This window comes from Trichomycterus rosablanca, chromosome 14 (assembly GCF_030014385.1).
Source record: "Trichomycterus rosablanca isolate fTriRos1 chromosome 14, fTriRos1.hap1, whole genome shotgun sequence".
In the NCBI taxonomy this organism is placed as follows: domain Eukaryota; kingdom Metazoa; phylum Chordata; class Actinopteri; order Siluriformes; family Trichomycteridae; genus Trichomycterus; species Trichomycterus rosablanca.
In genome coordinates this window covers 36,812,595-36,832,999 of record NC_086001.1, presented here as the reverse complement: position 1 = coordinate 36,832,999, position 20,405 = coordinate 36,812,595, and the positions used below count along the sequence as shown (strand labels likewise).

At 47.4% G+C, this 20,405-nt stretch overlaps 1 protein-coding gene across 2 annotated transcripts in view; it reads right to left on the bottom strand.

Annotated features, from left to right (window-relative positions):
• Positions 1 to 532: 532 nt before the first annotated feature.
• The window catches only part of LOC134326453 (collagen alpha-1(XIX) chain), a 48,849-nt gene continuing 28,976 nt past the window's right edge, over positions 533 to 20,405 (bottom strand). For both annotated transcript variants that reach the window (XM_063008623.1, XM_063008624.1), the window contains exons 18-55: positions 20,264 to 20,308; positions 19,779 to 19,814; positions 18,231 to 18,293; positions 18,109 to 18,153; positions 17,998 to 18,030; positions 17,863 to 17,901; positions 17,658 to 17,693; positions 17,136 to 17,162; positions 16,755 to 16,781; positions 16,303 to 16,356; positions 16,074 to 16,127; positions 15,841 to 15,930; positions 15,022 to 15,063; positions 14,772 to 14,849; positions 14,646 to 14,681; positions 14,522 to 14,575; positions 14,241 to 14,285; positions 13,683 to 13,724; positions 12,727 to 12,831; positions 12,582 to 12,635; positions 12,297 to 12,350; positions 12,152 to 12,205; positions 12,029 to 12,082; positions 11,894 to 11,938; positions 11,710 to 11,760; positions 11,566 to 11,607; positions 10,754 to 10,780; positions 10,613 to 10,666; positions 10,225 to 10,269; positions 9,668 to 9,712; positions 9,510 to 9,572; positions 9,243 to 9,278; positions 7,528 to 7,572; positions 7,313 to 7,438; positions 7,118 to 7,184; positions 6,801 to 6,941; positions 3,957 to 4,034; positions 533 to 3,037 (exon numbers count right to left, since the gene is read on the bottom strand). In XM_063008623.1, the coding sequence (XP_062864693.1) occupies positions 2,928 to 3,037; positions 3,957 to 4,034; positions 6,801 to 6,941; positions 7,118 to 7,184; positions 7,313 to 7,438; positions 7,528 to 7,572; positions 9,243 to 9,278; positions 9,510 to 9,572; positions 9,668 to 9,712; positions 10,225 to 10,269; positions 10,613 to 10,666; positions 10,754 to 10,780; positions 11,566 to 11,607; positions 11,710 to 11,760; positions 11,894 to 11,938; positions 12,029 to 12,082; positions 12,152 to 12,205; positions 12,297 to 12,350; positions 12,582 to 12,635; positions 12,727 to 12,831; positions 13,683 to 13,724; positions 14,241 to 14,285; positions 14,522 to 14,575; positions 14,646 to 14,681; positions 14,772 to 14,849; positions 15,022 to 15,063; positions 15,841 to 15,930; positions 16,074 to 16,127; positions 16,303 to 16,356; positions 16,755 to 16,781; positions 17,136 to 17,162; positions 17,658 to 17,693; positions 17,863 to 17,901; positions 17,998 to 18,030; positions 18,109 to 18,153; positions 18,231 to 18,293; positions 19,779 to 19,814; positions 20,264 to 20,308 (2,142 nt within the window). In that variant the 3' untranslated portion in view covers positions 533 to 2,927. The remainder of the gene's footprint in view (positions 3,038 to 3,956; positions 4,035 to 6,800; positions 6,942 to 7,117; positions 7,185 to 7,312; positions 7,439 to 7,527; positions 7,573 to 9,242; positions 9,279 to 9,509; positions 9,573 to 9,667; positions 9,713 to 10,224; positions 10,270 to 10,612; positions 10,667 to 10,753; positions 10,781 to 11,565; positions 11,608 to 11,709; positions 11,761 to 11,893; positions 11,939 to 12,028; positions 12,083 to 12,151; positions 12,206 to 12,296; positions 12,351 to 12,581; positions 12,636 to 12,726; positions 12,832 to 13,682; positions 13,725 to 14,240; positions 14,286 to 14,521; positions 14,576 to 14,645; positions 14,682 to 14,771; positions 14,850 to 15,021; positions 15,064 to 15,840; positions 15,931 to 16,073; positions 16,128 to 16,302; positions 16,357 to 16,754; positions 16,782 to 17,135; positions 17,163 to 17,657; positions 17,694 to 17,862; positions 17,902 to 17,997; positions 18,031 to 18,108; positions 18,154 to 18,230; positions 18,294 to 19,778; positions 19,815 to 20,263; positions 20,309 to 20,405) is intronic.

Genomic DNA, 20,405 nt, shown 5'->3' with positions numbered 1-20,405 from the left:
CTTCATGAGTCCACTACAAAGTAATCAGCCAATCTAGAGGAGTCACGGCGAACCCAGACGTACCGTTAGCCGCCGCCTCGGTAATGAACGAGCCCCACCACAAGGTTGAGTAATGGTTTTTAATAAGCATGCTGCTAGGAAAAGGTTTAAGGAATGATGATGCATCGAAAATTACAGTCACGGCAGGGGGCCCAACATGTGCTTACACAGAAATAACATCAGCGCGAACAGTCGAGCAAGGCAAAAGAGACGGTAAATAAATAATAAAAGTAATATTACCCACGATCTGACGAAGTTAAAGTAGTAATAATAAAGAAAATAAACTGTAAAAATAATAACAATAATAATAATAAAAACTATAATAACAATAATAATAATAATAATTAAAACAACAACAATAATGATAAAAACAATAATAATTTAATAAAATAATAATAATAAAAACTATAATAATAATTAATAAAATAAAGTAATAATAATAATAAAAATTCTAATAATAATATAATAAAATAACAATAATAAAAGCACATGAATTAATGTTTTACTAAATTTTAAACAACTTTCTTTTCCTTCAAGAATTTGCAGTAAATGATCAATAAAATTATTAATTAATTAATAATTAATACAAACAAATAACATCAAAGTATTTAATTATCTGTAATGATCATTTCAAACCTCTAACGCTACCTTTAAATCCAAAATAAATATTAATAAAACATTTTGATGGACGCTTTTATTTATCACTGAATGCAATTCAAGCAACTGAGGGTTAGGGGCCTCGCTCAGGGGCCCAATAGTGGCAACTCGGTTATGGTGGTGAGGCTTGAACTGGCAGAGTTCTTATAACTAGTCCAGTACCTTAACCGTTGAACTACCTTTACCCCCAGTTTTCTGGGAACATGGTGCATATACAGCCAGAAATTTTTGGACGCCTGACCATGAGGGTGCTTAACGTCCAATTCTGTGATCTTTTCACTTATAACTGTGGGAATTTGTGCCCATTCAACAAATCCTCAGCTGATGTTCCGGTTCATTCCAGAACTGTCGAATAAATTCACTAATCAGAAGTGGCGTCCCAATACTTCTGTCAAATATAGTGCTCATCCTAAATAAAAGTAAATATCCTAAATACGCAAAAACAGAAGAAATCAGGAGGTGGTCGGTTATTCTTTCATAATAGCGCCGTCTGCCGCCTTAGGCGTAAAAATAAAACCAGAAAAAAATTTGAACAAAAGTCCCAATAAATAAAGAAACGATTCACACAGAAACGCAGTAAAAACCTCCAACAGTTAAAAAAATAAAACATTATTTCTTTTAAAATGATGCAGATAAACTGAAAACCTCAGCAAACCTTCAATAACAGAAAAAACCCTGATAAATAAAATTAAATAATAAAAAACACTCGAAACACTTCACAGTGTTAAAAGTCTCGTCCGTCAAAATATACAAACAGCATCATTAAATTCAGGTAAAGTCGAGTGCTACAAGCGTCCCAATATTTTTGTCTTTCGTAGGCGCTGTATCGTCCCTTCACTAAGTAATCCCTGCTACGGAAGGGCGACCCCTACTGTCCAGACGAGGAGCCGACGCGCACCAAAGAGCTACCAACCATTCTGGGATCCATGGCTCACTGTAGAGCAAGAGTCCGTAAACTTATGGTCATGTTCTAGACTTCAACTGACTGGCTAATCTGATAGGAACAGAGAGCGGGGTTAGGGCTAGGGTTAAGGTTAGGGTTATCCAGTTAAACGGTCTTCAGAATCCAGAGTTTAAGAATGTCTGGACCCAGTTACCTTCCTTCAGGAACACTCAGCACCGTTCCCCATTAGAGGGCCATGCATCGGTCATCAGTGCACCCTTAGGGCTGGACCCCAGCCCGGAACAATAGGTGGGTTTCGTAAGGAAAGGTCTGCTGTGGCGTCGCCAACAGGAGCAGCGAAATAATAAACTCTGCCCATAAGCACAAGAGCAACACATCAATACCTTAAAGAACGGGTCAACTGGGCACCCCCTAGTGGGCACAATGAATGGGAAAAGACCGGGTCTTCGATGTCGTGTAAGAACCCTGGTTAGTACCCGAGTTGCCTGTACAAAAGTAGAGGTGAATATACCCTCCCCAGCAGCGAACAGTAGCACCGTCTCTCACGCCACGCGACGGTTGTACGCCTGTAGCCCCTCGTCCACCAATAAAGCTAAATGAGACCAGGTGGAAATGAAATAAAACAGCTAGTCCGCTAGTCCTAAACCTACTCGTAAAAACGTCACGATTGCATAGTTCCGGTACAGATCTGCTGGGTTTGACGCTGAGGTAAATAAGGGACCTAGCTTATATCTTCTGCATTTTGGTCTCACGCGGCATCTTAAATAAACACACGATAATATTTACATGTAAAACATATACAGATGTGGGCAAAAAAAAGATGGGCACCCCTGCCCAAATCGAACCTAAACAGTCTGAAACAACAATCCTACAAAGAGTCTCAGCAGGCAACCGAGGACAAGATACTCCCTCAGAGTTCTTCTGCTAGAGCCGAGTCGTTCTCGCATCGGGAAGGGAGTGAATCCCCATCCAGCCTTCCGTCTATGTGTGGCGCCATCTATGTGTGGAACCAGAAATCCGGAGGTCGAACATGCCAAAAATTGTTCGGGTAGACACCTAGCCGAGTTCGAAATGTCAGCACTGGTGGGCACTGTGCCACCCGAGCGTCCTACGTTTCTCCAGGGATGCCCAGACATTCGCATACAACTAATTTAGGTAAATACAGTATATTACAGTATGATGGCACCTTGCGGAAATGTGGTGTTGCAGAACGGTACTATCGAGGATCTGGCAAAACTCTGGTGGCCGTTCGTCTTGTCCCGTGTAACTCGGCTGCACTTGGTTTCGTAGTAAAAAAGAAAGAAAATTGTAGGATCCAGAAGGAACTCTAAACATCCCGGGCTGCACGGGGGAGGGTGTGGTGACAATCGGTTGGGTTGCATCTTCCGTGTTGGCCTTGAGGTCCGGGGGGGCCTGGAAGTCCTATTCCGGGTTGACCTATATAGGAAGACAAAAGATAGAAGACTTTTAAATAGCGCCAACAACTCTTGACCTTCGGGACTATCAATGGATGTGAACTGAACCTCGTAAGGATCTAGTCGATTGTTTGTAGGGTGACATCCATGATATTTGACACGACCCTCATTTCAGGTCACCCTCCAAACCTCTTCTTTGATGAGAGGAAAAATCGTGGGAGTGACTCTACCAAAGGCTGATGAGGGTTTGATCTTTCTATTAGTGAAGAGATTTCCAGCCAGCGAGCAAGTATCAAGGTTGTCCACTTCATTAAGGAACTGGCAACTGCAAGAAGGTGCTAAAGACCTGGTGCTGGAACACTTATGGAATCAGACAAACATGAAGAACACAATGCTGGTGGTCACCTCACAAACCTCCTCCAAGATGAACCTGGGATTTCCTTTCTGATCAAGAATGACAGAAGAATCTTGGGAGTGACCCTGCCAAAAGCTGATCAAGAGTCATCAAGAGTTCCAGAGTTGTTGTTGTAGGCACGACCTTCCAGACTGTGACCAATGACGTTAAGGACCATGGATTGGGTAGCTGCTTGGTTCTGATGATGCGAGGATGAGAACTGGTTGAAACGAGCTCTCTGGCACCCCAAGGTAAGAATTATTCGACGGTCACCTACTTGTTTCAGGGACAATCCAGCGTGAGAAGCTTTGGTGGGGGTTCAAAGAAAGCGGTTGCACCACAAAAGCCACCAAACGTCAGTGACCTGGAAGCTTCTGGAGGAGAAGAACGGGTGAAGGTTCCACAAGAGAGGAGTCTGAGCCTTTTTATAGCACTTACCCAAAGGGGAAAGGAGACTCCTTGTAGGTTAGAGGTGTCCTCTATACCTTTTCTGGAAGGCGGGGGGTAAATATTTCTATTTCTATGTCTATTAGAAAGAAACCCGTACCTGGTGGTCCCGTAGGGCCTGGTGGTCCCGGAATCCCCAAGCCTATCTGACCCCTCTCCCCCTTCTGTCCCCGGTAACCTACACAGAGACATAAAACAAGCACTGACGGTAATCGAACACAGAATTCTCATTTCTTTACACAGTGTGCAACCCCAATTCCCGAAAAAAGACGGGACAGCGGGTGAAATGCAGCTACGAATCACATTCCAAAAAAGCCGGGATGGGGGGGAATATAAGACCGGGAAGTTACACCTGTACCCTTACAGGTAAGGTACCGCAATCTAGGACAAACTGAGTACATGCGGTCAAACCCCCCTGAAAGAGCGACGGCTGTTATGGCAGCTAAGTCACGCCCTAGTAACGCCCGTGCTTTTGGAATGGGATGGTCTACAAGCTTACGGTCAGGTGTTCAAAAGTTTTTGCCATGCAGTTGACATCCCAAGCATTTGTCATCCCAAGCAAGTGCTTAAAGGTCAGAGGTTTTTCCCTTGTGGACGTCCGGCAGATGAATGCACAAACCCAACAGAACAGGCAGGAATTCACACAACGGAGGGACCGACCGAGGGCCAAACGTCAGTGACACGCCCACAAACCCAAACAAACCCAAACAAACACAACGGCGGTCTGCGAACGCCAACTGGTCCCAATGGAAAACGAAGGGTCGAGACCCCGAACGCCTACAAAGAAGCACCACCCAACCACTAACTGTCCAAGGCTGTACACACACAAATACACTGTATGAGCAAAAGTATTGGGACGCCCCTTCAAATCACTAGATTCAGCACAAATTCGCATACACAGGCAAGTCTTGAGTTAGGCTTGTTCTAGCTGAACACGCTCAGGGTGTCCAAATACTTTTGACCATATAGCGCACATGCCTATACTGAGATGCACAGATAAGAACTGTACCTTCAGTCTCCTATCACGGCTCCATGTGGTCCCTGCTGGAGGTCTAAGGTAGGAGCAAGGACGTCCAATGCCGACCGAATCTGCCATTTTTTATTTTTATATAAGCGGACGTCTGACTTTCACTCGTGTTTAAAAAAGTTGGGACGGTAGGTAAAATGCACAGAAAGCACATAAACAGTTCATCATCTACAGTCCATAATATTATTAAAGGATTCACAGACTCGGGAACGCTTCAGAAAACTCCCAGCGTCACTTTTATTCCCCTGGCAGCTCCCTATCGCGGACTGGTGGCCGACTATCCAATAGCGCCGCGGGGATTCGAACCCCAGCCGTGGTGGGCAGCGCCGCCTTTGCAAATCCGACCAAGTGCAAAGTGGATTGTGTTACAGCTAGACTGGCCTGTCTGCAGTCCCAACTTTTTTTGGAATTGGGGTTGTAATAGTACCCTTCGTATGTACGTACACTATATGGACAAAAGTATTGGGATGCCCCTTTTACTTACTGAATCACATAAAGAGGAACAACATGCGGAAAAGATCCCATAGAGGGTGCTCTATTCGAACCGTGACGTCCGACAAGCTTACGGTCAGGCGTCCACATACTTTTGGCCACATAGTGCACGTGATTTTAATAAATACAATCAAACATAAGCAGATTATTACTCTCATTTTAATCATATTAATAATAATAACATTAAAGTATTAAAAATAAACCCTATAAAAATAAAAGCATTAGGACACGCCCCCATCATGCAGTTTATAAACGTTATCCCACACCCCCCCCACACACACATTCTCATCAATAATAAACATCTAAAGCTCGAACCCGTATGTGCACTCAGTTCTGACCAAAAAACATGGGCCAAGTCCTAAATAGCAAATAATAAGTCGGACAGGGGTAACCTAGTGGATACAGCTGTGGGTTAATATTGCTGGGCCCCTGAGCAAGGCCCTTAACCCTCTCGGCTACAGGAATGCTGGACGATGACCGACCCTGCGACTCCCAACTACCAAAGATGCTGAGATATGTATTATTATTATTATTATTATTATTTTTTTTACTGTTTTTATTAATATTATTTAATCATTTATTGTTATTATTATTATTATTAATATTATTATATTCTTCTTATTATTATATTTTTTGTTGCTATTATATTATTATTATTATTAATATTTTTTATTATTAATATTATTAATATCAGTATTATTATTATATATTTTTATTGTTATTATTATTGTTATTACTGTTTTAATTATTATTATTCATATTCATATTTTTATTATTATTATTATATTATTATTATTATATTATTATTATTATATTATTATTATTATAATCATTATTATTATAATTATTCATATTACTTTTTTTGTTTGTTTGTTATTTTATCAGCTCATCCGTGGGTGGGAGTGAAAGTGAAATACCAAAAGGGAATTGGATACGACTCAGCCAAAACCAGTATAGTATATATTTGGGGCGTGGCCCATGTTTTTTGGCTGGGAGTGTTTACTGTACAATTAATATCAAATTAAAAATACAATAAAAATCCAACAGCAGATCAATAGAAGATAAAAAACAGAGAGTTCAGTCGACATACTACATGTCCAAAAGTATGTGGACACCCCTCCTAACGAGGAACCGGAACGTCCATCGAGTTGATATGGTGAAATTTGAACATTGCTACAGCTTTAGGAAGTTGAATCCTAAAGTCAGAGGCAGTCAGTTATAGTATAACTATGTACATGTAAACACACTCTCATCAATAAGAGGTCACACAGACATCAAAAGAACTTCAAAGGCGTCAGACAAACACACCTAACGGCAGGGCAGTGGGTACCGCCCCAGTTCTCGGTCTGTACGAGTCCTGTTTAAGGACCAGCAAGTCAAAACAGAAAAGCGCTACACCAGTTCAGTCCTGTACTGGGCTCCTACCTGGAGGGCCTGGAGATCCTGGCTCTCCAGAGGTTCCCGGGGAGCCGTCGTTCCCAGGGGGTCCAGGGGGACCCTGTCGACCGTGTGTGGCCAATATGGCTGCCGGCATCTTCTGTAGCGTAGCGTAGCTTAATAATTTGTCTACAAAACAAGGTAAAGGATCTATTAGATCTAATGGTGTGAGGGTGAGGGATCTATCAGATGTGGATCTGATGGTGCGTGTGAGGGTGAGGGATCTGTTAGATGTGGATCTGATGGTGCGTGTGAGGGATCTATTAGATGTGGATCTGATGGTGCGTGTGAGGGATCTGAAGTACCTTCCAGCACACGTAGTACTTCATTCTGGATGAACGTTCTCATTTCCTCCAGGGCTCTGAAATCACTCTGCAATTAAAAGGTTAGATGTTTATGTTTGTGCTGTCTATATATTTATGGAAATATTCCTACTCCTACTCCTAATGCAGGTGGCTAAAAGAGTGCAGGTGCTAGCCCGGCCTACCTGCAGTACTTACCAGAGCTCCCCAAGCGCCCGCTACACCCGGCTCTCCAGGAACGCCTTGGGGTCCGGCGGGGCCTACGTCTCCGGGTCGTCCCCTTTCCCCCTGAACCCCTCGCTCTCCGGGGATCCCCGGGTCACCCTGCGACAGAACGTAGACTATAACTACACTACACTGTGGCGCGATAATCCGCCCCCTAAAGTTTGATGGAGGGGTAAGTTGAGACGTACCCGCTCTCCTTTGGAACCTCGGTCACCCGTCTTGCCTTTGTGTCCCTGTAAAGCAAGAGGAGAAAATCCATTTACTGGAATGCACCTACATTAGCTACGTTTACGCTTCACGGGGCGTCGCCCGGTCCCTAAAGCTGTGGTGACTCCGTCATGACACCTCAGGTTCGGAAGAAGTAGGGACCGCAGGTAGCAGGTAGTCTAATACGTGGCTACCGGCCACACCCTCTATGACACATAGGTGCTAGACTGGCCCGCCTGCAGTCCAGTCCTGTGTCTTACTAAAAACCTGTGATAAAATCTCACCGTCCTAACTTTTTTGGAACATGTTCAGGCTGTCAAATTAAGCACGAGCATCATACGTCTCTTTATAACCCTACACTGTATGGTCGAAAGTATTTGGATGCCTGTTTAAATATTATACATCCATCATACAGTCTAAGCAATTGAGTGCCCAACAGAAGTAACCTGGCATGGGTGGGGCTTGAACCAGTGACCTCCTGATTACTAGTCCGGTGTAAAATAACAGCTTGTAAATCACTACGTTCTGCTTTTTCTTTACATTTCCCTGCTGTCCCAACTGTTTTAAAACTGCATTCGTACAAATGCTGACGTCATGTGACAGAACGGGCACCGATTGCCATACAAAGACGTACTCAGGGCTCTGCGCAGGCCCTCCCTAAACTGTTATATAGCTGATCTATTACACCTGCTAGCGACTCTTGCACAGATTCAATCATTATGAAGGGCGTCCCAATATTTTTGCTCATATTCTGTCGTTATCCTGTATCACTGCAGTGTTTGGGTGAACTGAGCTGTAGTTTCTCCTCTCGGCCGCTAGATGGCACTGTTGCACAACAAATAAAGCAGAAACAGGCGTCGAGACGGAATAATACAAATAATATCGACCTGCCCTGAGGTCTGGATTCTTCTAATAATCCAACCCAGACAGGAGCTCCTGACCTCCTCACGCCTCCTCGGGGTCGATTTAATCACGGCTCCTCGAGTCAGGGAGCGTCGAGCGCTCTGGAAAACGAGGGGAACGGGGGATCTACCACCTGCGACTCTTCCGAAGTGGGAGCCTAACACCATCATCACCACCAGCACCTCACAGGTACCTGGTCCGATGGAGGGATGGCTAGACAGGGAAGAACGTTCCAGAAGGGGAACCGAGGAACCAGAGAGCTCAAGCTCTCAGTTTGAGTCTTGGCGGTGTCTGAGGGACGAAAGGTTGGAAAGATCCAGGGTTGTAACCTAACATCACTACCTTCCGAGAGCAGGGTCCAATGGGGGAATGGCCAGACGGGGCGTCCACTCATTATTGCTCCAAGTGGTGGAAGAACATTCCAGAAGGGGAACCGAGCTCTCAGTTTGAGTCTTGCCAGTGTCTGAGAGACGAAGGGTTGGAGAGGTTAGGTGCTAATCTACCTAGAAGTGGACAGGCTGATGATATGTCTTCAACTCTTACTCTTAAGGGTTGTAGACTAACACCACCACTGTCCCCCCATTGGACCTTGCTCATGGCCAGACGGGGCGTACACTCATTATTGCTCCAAGTGGTGGAAGAATAATCCAGAAGGGGGGCCGGACATGTCCAGGACAAGGTTAGCCCACCGCCACCAAGAGTCCGAAGGTTAGTCTGCGATTTGGCGACTTGGGAATTGGGTATGACCGCTAGGAGTAAAGTGTTAGGGGTAAGAAAATAAAGCATGACCCACCTCGTTACCGGGGATCCCATCTTTTCCCGCTCTGCCCTGCGGAAAACAAACAAGCTACATGAGCAACAAGGTCCAGAAACGCCAGGGTGGAAACGTGTACCATGGTAAAACAAAAGTGTTTGGACACATATGGAATAAACCAGAAGTCTTGTGAGGAGACCTCTCCACACAAGCTTATGGTTGGGTGTCCACATACTATTGGCCATTTAGCATATAAATATGAGCGGAATTGCTTCGGCGTAAAATAAATCAACAGAAGGTCCTTACAGGCCCGCCAGGAGGTCCCTCGGGTCCGGGGAAGCCCGTCTCTCCGACAGGTCCTCGCTCCCCCTGAGGAGAAAAACGAGCGTATGAAGGATTAACGGCTCAGACTGATGTGACACTTCTGACTGATGGCTGTCGAGCGGCCGCGGATTGACACTCACCGGTTCTCCTGGGGTTCCCAGCTCACCGCGGGCACCGGGCCTTCCCTGCCGAAAGAGAGACAGTAGATCAGACCTGGAAGCACCTCACTGACCACTAGACTGACCACTAGATCTTCAGCAGGTCCTTTAGGCTGTCCACATGACCCTACTAAACCTAACCCAGGGGAATACTAGAGTTACTGGACCGAGCAACCGTCTTCCACTTGTAGGACTTGCATTGGGACTCAGACTGGCATGGTAGATCTTCCAGATGCCAATGCCTTCTTGAGTCTTGGCTGCCCAACAACCTGGAACAACCATTGCTTGTCCATTCTCAGATCACTGTGGGTGGTTCCTTCAACCCAGTGGTCCCTTAGGTCCTGATGGAACTCACCTAAGAAAGATCTGTAGGACTGAACCAACAGTGTTTGAGATGCCCACCCTCCCAGCTTCCTGGTCTGGTCTTAAAAATGTGCCAACAACCATTCAAACAAAAGTATCTGGACACCAGAGCTCACAGTCAGGTGTCCAAATACTTTTGACCATATAGTGTAGTTCGATAAAAAATAAACATGTACCGTAGGACCTTGAATTCCAGGTGGGCCCGGTAATCCAGGGTCTCCCTAGAACACATACAAACAACAGAACTTAATTAGCATCAATTGTAATCAACGTTGGCGTCCGGAGAACCTGCCTGTCCAAGCCAAGTGTTGGACAGAACTCCAAGCTCTTATAGGGGCACCACACGGGAACTTGCTCCTGCTGTCTCATGAAAGGAATCCGACGGCTTGCTGCTCGACCAGACAGCGGGAGTTGCAACCTCCAAAAACGAGGAGCAACCCTTTCCAACCTTCCCTCAATCGGACACGGCTAACTGTATCTCTACCGAGTTGGTAGAACCACCGAGACTTGAGATAGACAGAGACTCAGAGTAAGAGTCCAAAAGGCCGACATTACAAGACTTACTTTAGCTCCTGGAAGTCCTTCCAAGCCGGGCAACCCCATCTGCCCCGGGTCACCCTGGACAAAAAGTAAAAGAGGCACTTCAACCATCGACTACTGAACTTTTACAGAAACACAAATTAAAAATAGAACCGACCAACTTACTAGTTTCCCTTCGTCTCCTTTGGGCCCCTGGAGAAGATAAAGAGAGAAGTTAGTTCTGAATATGAATAATTCCCTGCCTGCATCATAATGACAGTGTCAAAACATGTTCCTGCCCCTTCGTAGGTGCCACAAGACTTCAGGTATCTGCCTCTTGAAGACTTGCCCACCTGAATTTTGGCGGTTTATCCCATCCTTCATGGCAGATCCTCTTAAGCTTCGTTAGGTCTCCACAGATTTGGGTTTGGTCTTTGATTGGGCCACCCAAGGACATTGGACGACTTGTCCCGTTGAAGGAAGCCCGACCACAGTCTGGAGCACCAGAGCAAGGGGTCTGAATACTTGGTGGGTTAAGGGTAAGTGGTCAAGGGGTCTGAATACTTAGTGGGTAATGGGTAGGTCAAGGGGTCTGAATCGAAGGGTCCTGACTTAACAGCTCTGGAATGAACCGGAACTTCAACATCTGCGACCAGCCCTACAACCAAATGGGCACAAATTCCCACAGACATCAGGTCTCGTGAGAAGCCCTCTCAGTTCTAGCTGTAAGGATCACACAGAGGTCGCTCTACGTCCAGCTCTTAGTGAGGCTCCTCGACGTCTGAGAGCTTTCCCGCAGGTTCATGAGCCTGGTGTACTTTGGGACCCGCCGATAAAGGTATTAGCGCAGGTTTGGAGCGTCGCCGCACGCCGAGACCCAGGAGGATACGACGGATACAACGGCTCCGCCGCAGATATGAAAAGAAGTGAAAAGCCTGGGGCCATGCTAACGTCTACCTCCCGTTTTTAATTAGCTTCAGTCTTTAAGGAATGCATACCTGAGGTCCCGGTGGTCCAGGGATCTGCAACACTTCTCCATTCTGTACAAATACAGCAGATACAGATATACAAAGCAGTGTTAGTCATTTCCAATTCCCCTTCCTATTCCAGTGGCCTGCACAGAACGATGAGATGACGTTTACCTGAAGCTTGTACAGGCTGCTCATTCCATTCCCCTCCACGTAGGGAACACCCTGCAGATAGAAACACTGGAGTTACCTGGTTCCACACTTCATCATCCACAATCAACTCACTTTCAGAGGACAGACAGACAACCCCAAGGCACAAAGTCTGAAGTCATTGCTTGTAAGCTCTGGTCAAACTTACCGGAGGTCCAGGAAGTCCCGGCCTGCCTGGTGGTCCCTCACCGCCCTATGAAACACACCCAGACACAAGCAAGGGTTAGCATCCTTCAAACTCTAACACCCTACCCCACTAACTCTAGGAGTTCAAGCTTCTCACCTGTTCTCCCTTGGGTCCTGGTACACCGGGAAGTCCGGGTCTCCCAATGGATCCCTACGTAGAGAACGAAGTGGATATTGACTCTGCATTTTTAGACTGAACAGCTGGTGAAGGTTTACTCACCGGTTCTCCAGATCGACCCGGTACTCCAGGGTGTCCTGGTCCCCCGGGAAGACCCTGGGTGGAAGCAAGACACTGTTATAGAGATCATGGAGCCAAACCAAGTCGATCTTCAACTCAGAACTTAAGGTCACCATGTAAGACCTACCTCGTCACCCTTGTCGCCGATCGGGCCGGGAAACCCCCTCTCTCCTTTCACGCCCTGTAAGTTGTCCAGAATTTACCTCATGAGACGCTGTCCATATTTTAATCTCCTGCAGCTTCTAATACCCTGGCACTACATCTCTTGTTTCCATGGTGACGAGCACCGATTTTAACTCCCATGATTGAAATATATTTTGGTAAACCTCAATTGCGTCAACGAGATATGAGGTCACGGCAGGCGAGTACCAGGCACCTGCAAGCGTATATTGGGAAAAAAATCAGGGATTACCTTAGGGCCCTCCTTTCCGGGGTGACCGACTGGACCTCTTAGACCCTGATCGCCCTGTAGAAAAAAACAAAAACAAATTCAGAACTCAGAACTTGCTTGCTAGAGTCAGGTTTAATAATTGACACACTTACTTATCGGCACTTACTTTCTCTCCCATCATGCCTTCAAAACCAGGAGCGCCTGGCACCCCCTGCTCTCCTTTCTGCCCTGGAATTCCGGGTACCTTGGCCTGGCACACGCTGCAGGCGTTCTACACACACACACACACACACACACACACACACACAGTTCTAATATACAGACACACATAATGGGATGAAGGGTGGCACTGGGGTTAAGGTTAAGGTTAGAGTTAGGCTAATTGGAGATAGTAAAAATTGGCGACCTGTGGGGTGTTTCCTACCCTTCACCCGGTGAATCGTACCCACTGAGACCTTTAATAGGATGAAGCTGCTGGTCCAGCTTTCCACCGGACAGTCCTTCATTCAGCTCATCGGTCAGCTCATGATAGGAACTGTTGGGTTCTGTCGGCAGGTTTGAGGATCTCTAAGACGCCCGTGCCATTCCGGTTGGAGGCATAATGGTCTTCATGCCACTTAATTAGCAAGACGTGATCAAGAACCAACCAACCCCAGGAGCTAAGAAGGCTTCCCTCATCAAGCTTAACGCTGTGCCAGTTTGTGCTCTGCCCATAAAATCAGCGGCGTGTTGGTTTATTTCAGTGTTCTCGCTGTGCATGGCAGGAAGGAACAGCCTGGAGCCATCGGTGCTTCTTCCTCCCCCTCGCCTGACCTTGTTGACGAGGAGAGATGGGACGCTGTCAACGGACTGTAGATGAGCTCTCCTCCGTCTCCTAGAACTATCGATGGCTGGCGTTGTCTGATCAAGCGACCTTCATTTATTGCTCAACCGTCCATTTTCTGTAGGAGTAGCCTCTGGCACTCTGACTGCCCTCCATGTCCCCACTGTTGGTACGATGGCTGATTCTAAGATATGCCATCTATAACCACCTATTGGGGTGTGGTCCTAACACCTTAGACGTCAACCTAGAGCAAAGGTCTGGAAACGGACACAAAACGAAGAGAGTCTAAAAGAACATACCTTCAGCAAGGCGCTCACATCTCCAACGATCGGCAGGGCGGTCTGTAAACAACAAGACGAAAAATCAACATCTCAAAGTCATCAAGACAATCTGGACCAAATGGCACTCATGGTCATAGTTGGAAGTTGAGGAACTCTTAATAGGTGACCTGACAAAGAACAGGGTCACACTGCAGCCAGGTTACTTTCAGGATGACATGTTTGGATGGACACCTGGATGCAAGACCTCCTGTGGCCACTTCTTGTCACCTGCCAGTGTTGGGTTCCTACACCAGTTCCAGAGATCTCTTATCCGACCCTCCCTCCCTCAAACGCAGTTGATCGCGTTCTTGTGAACACCTGGTCAACTCATGGCTCTGCTGAGTCTAGAGAGTTCGGGTTACTAGTCTAAGCTAATGGGCTGAAATGATGAAGGTTCTCCCTTGCAGATGGACTAGATCTGCTGCACTGGATGGAAGATCACAGGGTCCAAGGCAGTTACCCTGGTGAACTATAGTCTTTTTATTCTGTTGACAATTTGCAAAGGATAGATCCCCAATGGAAGCAAGTTTGACTTACCGGTTTACCAGGGGGTCCGGGTCTGCCTTCGCGTCCCGGAGTTCCCTTTAATTGACAGAGGAAAGACAATCAGACGTGAATCAAGAGTTGCACGGTGCCCTTGAGCCTCTGCAGGTACTGTGGACCACACTACGCCTTCCTAATCTTCTAGTCCACCTAACAAAAGCTTTTGAGGCATCCAGGGGCAGTCTGGAACCTGGTAGTGAGTCTTGCTCTTTAGCACTTGGGGATTCCATGCTGTAAAAGCTAGATCAGGGGAATTAAAGCAAGACGACTGTTACCTGGATTCCTGGGGCTCCCGGTGGACCTGGTGAACCCAGCGGACCATGAGGACCCTGAGGACAAAAGTACCTTATCAGGTGCTCGTTCGACTTACTTCAACGCACGCTTAGAATAAAAACATACCTCTTCTCCTGGCTCCCCCTTGGGTCCCATCATGCCCTTTAGGAACATAAACAATAATACAACAATTACAACAAAAATTCACTCAAACAGTCCGAAAAAAACCCAAATAATGAGCAGGTTACTCACGGGAGGGCCGGTCATTCCAACACCAGGGTCTCCTTTCTCTCCTGGTTCTCCGGGCAACCCCGGGACTCCCCTTTCACCCTTACAACAAAAAGTACAAATACAGAATCACTCTCCGTAGCAGAACTTCCACTGGGTTCCCTGTTCTCTACACATTTTGACAGGAGAGAGAACCAGACTGCAGGCAGGCCTGTCGAGCACCTGCTAACACAATATGGGTGTGGTTTGTAAGGGAGCTCTCAACTTAACCAACCTTTGGCCCTCGGGATCCTCTCGGTCCAGGAACGGCGCCCCCCTAGTGAGAAGTAAAACAACAAACATTCTTAGAAGGTTTGCAGATCAAAGGAGTTACTTTAAACAAGACGTCTCTTTCTTGTCGGATTCTCTCCCGATGGCGCGATGTCCTGACCTGCGGTGCTTGCCGTGTGGTAGAGCGCCCCCTGTGCCTCATCAGCATTGATGGCTACACCTGGGGTCGGTGTTTTATAAGTGTTCCTAAGCCTCAGCTCTGAGCCGAGTCCTTACGCTCCCTACTTCTCTCCTGAGGGGACTCGACCGGTCAGTGGTAGCTTCCTTTCTGGTTCCTAACTGGTCGTAATTTGCTAGTCGAGTTGCACCCTGTCTCTCCTGAAAGTTGTCGCCAGGAGCATCCTGGATCATTCGTGCAGCCTTACCCGCTAAGTAGTAGTAGTAGTTAGCCAATCCCACCACTTAAAGGCCGCTGTACATTCAAAGATTCCACCCAGAAGATCAAGGTAACCAAGGGAACCTTTTTCCTCACCACTGGGAGCTTGCCAAGTCCTTTAAATGCACTAGAGCTGGTACTTAAATGGGATTATGGGGTCGTCGCTCTTGTCACGTCGCGTAATCGCCTGGCTTTGCTGACTAAGGAGTGTAAAAACCAGGTCTCAAGGACGTGATCGTTCTCATGGTGATCAGAAGGACGTCCGTCTTCCGTCTTCCACTTCAAGTCCGTGACAGTCGCTAGATGAAATGAGTCTCTCACAAATGATCGAAACGTGGATCCCCGAGACACTCGAGACATAACTGGAACAAAATGCTTTAGACTTACGGTTTGACCAAGTGCTTCGACTCCGAGCTCTCCAGGTTCTCCTTTGGGACCCGGGGGACCCTGTGGCCCTGGGACACTGCTGGAATCCCCCTACAGACACAGAATACAGAACACAAGTTCGCATTTCTGCAACTTCCAAGGCGGCTTGACCTGCAGTGCCTTGGGGGTAGCGAGTCTCGGACTCTCAACACCCTGTCCACGGGTCATGGCAGGTCTTTCTTCGGACCACTTACCTTCTGTCCTTTTGTCCCGTCTCTTCCCGGTGTTCCTGAGTTTCCGACTGAGCCCTGAAAGTTAGGAAAGGAAACATCAGGCTAAAAAGCTAAGACATGCCATTTAACCAACCATGAAACGTAGGAACCCTACGGGTTTCTAGGAACACCTCTGTACCCCTTTCCCTACAACGTTTACAGAACACAGATTTTGCTCTCTACATCCCCCCCCCCAAATGAAAGCACTTGCCTTGTCACCAGAAAGACCAGAAAGGCCAGCAGGACCTGGTGGCCCGTCTTCGCCCTACGTGGAGATTGTTACAAATATTATACAGGTAAAATAAACAAGGCGCAAACAAGACACCAAAGGGTGCCAAAGATTTGTTTTTTAAAAAGTCAAACGATCCTATTACTGAATCCTGAGGTACGCCTGTTACACACCTAGCCCAAACTGTTCCAGATTTGAAGTACTTCTGGCAGGACTCGTTTCTAGGATGAATGCAGCGCCCAGTCAGCACAGGTATACCCCAGTCACGCTAACTACAGTCAGGGTTTGTGGACTTGCGGCAGTTAAACGCTTAACGTGGATTATTGGACTAAAACAACAACCCAGGGACACTGAACTTTTGATCATATGTGCTCCGTACTGCTGTACTTCTCATTTTAGTCGATTATTGTGAAGAATTAAGGTGGAAGTCGTACCTGTGGACCTGGTGCTCCGTCGTTCCCCTTGACAAAGTGACACGGGCAGGTTGGCAAGAGAAAAGAACAAGACAAGGCAGCGTTTACAAAAAAATGTATTCAAACAGGTTTGAATCTCAGCTCTGCTACCGGTCGGCCGGGCACCCCCTAGTGGGCAGGATTGGCATTGCCTACAGCAGCCAGTCTGCTGGGTGAGGAAAGACCTTCCCTGTGCTGGCCGAGGAGAGTCTCGGCTGCTTAGCAGTTCACCGACCTTTAAGTGCCCGTCCAGGCCGTTAGCACAGCAGTGATTTAGACTGTTAGAGGTGGTGACACTACCAGCTTATTAGCACCTGAGCGCCCCCTAGTTCAGGTCAAGTGTAAAGCACTAAAACTACCTACCTGGATGCCTTGCAGACCGTTTTCACCCTGGTGAGAGGCAAAGACGTAAATTAAATACAATTAAGAAAAAGACGGACAAAGAAGAACCCTCCCACATTAGTCCTATCTAATTCTTGATTGTGAATCCGCTGCAGTTTGTACCACCCCCTATCACTTCCCCAGCATTGGGTTCACTATAGACGGCACCCAGTTGTACCTGTGGCGACTCCCGGCCAGGCTGGTAGCGCCGCTAGGATTCGGACTTACGAGTCCCAAGCAAGGACTTAAAACAAATCTACTTCTGAATCTGTGCAGAGCGCAGGTGCTAGACTGGCCTGCCTGCAGCCTTCTATTGGAAATGCGACTAACGTTTTATTGTCCTCAGTTTCCAGATGTTACAGAACCTCGTTGAAAGGATGTGTGATGAACCACGGTGGTCCCCACTTCTTTGGAGCCATAAATAAACCCCAAGGGTTGTACTATACTCAGGAAAAATCTGGCAACCTGGTAGGCGTGAAGAGATCGTGGATGTATTACACTCACCTGCTCTCCTTTATCTCCTTTCTCGCCCGTTTCACCCTGACATGGTGGGAAGGAAAAGAGGAGACGACCTTGGTTAATCAAGTAAGTGACGATAGAGCAGAAGGAAGATGACGAGCACTGAGCGAGCGTCCCGTAAGTTATGCTACTTTATGCTACGCTGCATGACAGGACTTGTGGAAGGGCGGAGACCAAGGGTCAGACTTACAGGTCCGGAGATCTGTCGGAGTCCCTGAGCGGTCATCACCTGCAAGGCAACACAAACCACACGATACAAATTAATCCCTGATTAACGTCACCTCAGCCCAAGTGTAGTGGAGCAGACTGGACCCAGGATACTCACCGGGCCTGGGGGTCCTCGGGGGCCGACATCACCCTGATAACATAAAGACCACACATGAGGATTCGATCAGACTATCATACACTACACTTAGCCGTTCCCTAACCTTCATACCTTGTCTCCTTTGGGTCCAGGGGCTCCCTCTTGACCGGACTGACCCTGCAACATCAGGCAACTCGTGCTTATTAATAGTATAAACAATATATAACAATAATTTGTATAGGTGCTTCACGTACGTCATCTCCTTTGTCACCTTTCGGTCCGGTCACTCCGATCACACCCGGGTCTCCTTTCTGCCCCTAAAATAAAAAACACCAGTCGTAGGGTTTAGCGTCCAATCTGTTTTTCAAAACTCCGAGAGCTCATTTAATGGAGCGATCGCCCCCACGTCGATAGCGCCCGCTCGGACTAACAGACGACCAGCAGCGAGGTTTTATTCACTTTTATCCACGGACGGATGAAGCACCTCTTTAATCTGGTCCATTAGTCCGGTCAGCTTGATGTATGGCCCGGCCGTGCTCGGTGGTTGATCACGAACCCCATTAAGCGACGTTAATGCAGACCTTCGCGCGACTCTCCGAGAGACCCGCTTCCTCCAACCGTAGATAAAGAAGGGGCATAAATAAAGAAGACAAAGCGAACGCCGGCGGGACTGGACGGAGCCTCGTGTCCTGTTATTAATTATACCTGCGCAATAAAACTTAGACGCGACCAATAAATTGTCAGACGCATTTCTCACTCCTGGGGTCCTTTAGGTGGCATCAGAAGGGACGTCAGCTCATGCGCCAAGATAAGTAGGATCGGACCTGGGGAATACCAGGTTAAGAGGTCGTGGGCAACCATGATTCACCAAAGGTGGCACCTGGTACGGCTCGAAATGCGGATCATTTGATGATAATGGTTCGTGGTTCGTCCCTTCTTGGACCGCTGTCGGCAATCCTTAGAGGTTTCTCTGGAGGAGCCGCAGGAGTCGCCCGAGTCGGTCATTGCTCTTGTGTCACTGGGCGGGCAGGTAAGTACCAGTTATTGGAGCTTACTTGTAGGTAGGTAGGTAGGTAGGTAGGTAAGCCATAAGGTTGGTAGTAATGGCTGCCCAACATGCTGCCAAGGGTTGTTGGTTCATTCCTTCTCGGACCGCTGTCGGCAATCCTTAGAGGGATCTCGAGACGTGAACTTTAAGACTTGCACCAGATCCCGTGTGCTCACCAACCTTTGTCTCCTCTTTACTTCTCCAGGACTTGCTTGTGTGCCACTGGGCAGGTAGGTACCAGTTACTGGAGCTTACTGCTAGGTAGGTAGGTAGGTTGGTAAGCCATAAGGTTGGTAGGGTTATCGATAAGTGAATCCTTACTGGTACCAAACTAGTACCAAGTAGAAGTCGCCACCACGGACTCCGCAAGGTGATCAACCATTCCTAAAGAACCTGAAGAGGTGCTCTAAATTCAGATCTGTTGACTGGGATGGCAATGAACTTATTGGGTGCTTCTGGACATATCTAGGAACGATCCTCATTCAAACCCCGCTCGACTGGTGCCAACACGGTTTCAGCACCACCTGCAGCCGGAACGTCTGAACTGGTCCAAAGCTAGTAGAACCTGTTGTGGAGCCTTCATGCCTCAGTGTCGAGGTAACATGGGGTTTATCAGGTTTGCGAATAAGTGGTGTTTTTTAAAAAGTCAAACGATCCTATTACTGAACCCTGAGGTACGCCTGTTACACAGCCGTCTCTAATACATCATGCATGGCAAAGAGTGTCAGGAATCGACCGATGAATCCAGGCTTACCTTGGTGGCTCCACCTTCAGATGTACCAGGAGGTCCCTGCGATTAGAAAGGATACGGTCAGAATGATGACGGTCAATCACCATTTTTAATGATTACCCACGATTCCCAACGACCCGTACATAAAAGGTCATGTGACGAGTCTGCAGACTGATAAGGTGAGTGAACCCTCTGGGTCACGCTGGACGAGGAAGGCTGCACACTAGCACCCTCTCTCCCAAACATGATAAGCATTCTGACAGGGGTGTAGCGCATCCAGAAGGTCACGCTCTAGGTTCATGTTGGAACCTAGCAGAGCACCCTTGGAAGCCAGGCTGGTACCACCACCCAGGTTGGGGAACTTGGCGCCAATCTCTGGATGGAGGGAACTCTAGACTAGCCCGGTCTCTACACTATATGGACGAATGTATTGGGACACCCGTCTTCTGGGAGCCGTGCAGCCGGACTGTGTCTGTGGGAATTTGTAGAACATTCCGAGCGGCTCTTACCGGTGGTCCCAGAGATCCAGGCTGTCCTGGTTTTCCCCGGCGACCCTGTGAAAGCAAGAATAAATATAATTAGAGCAGGACGAGGAGAAAAACACTCACCAGTGGTGAAGAACGCTGACAAGGAGTCGGTTCCTGAGAGCTG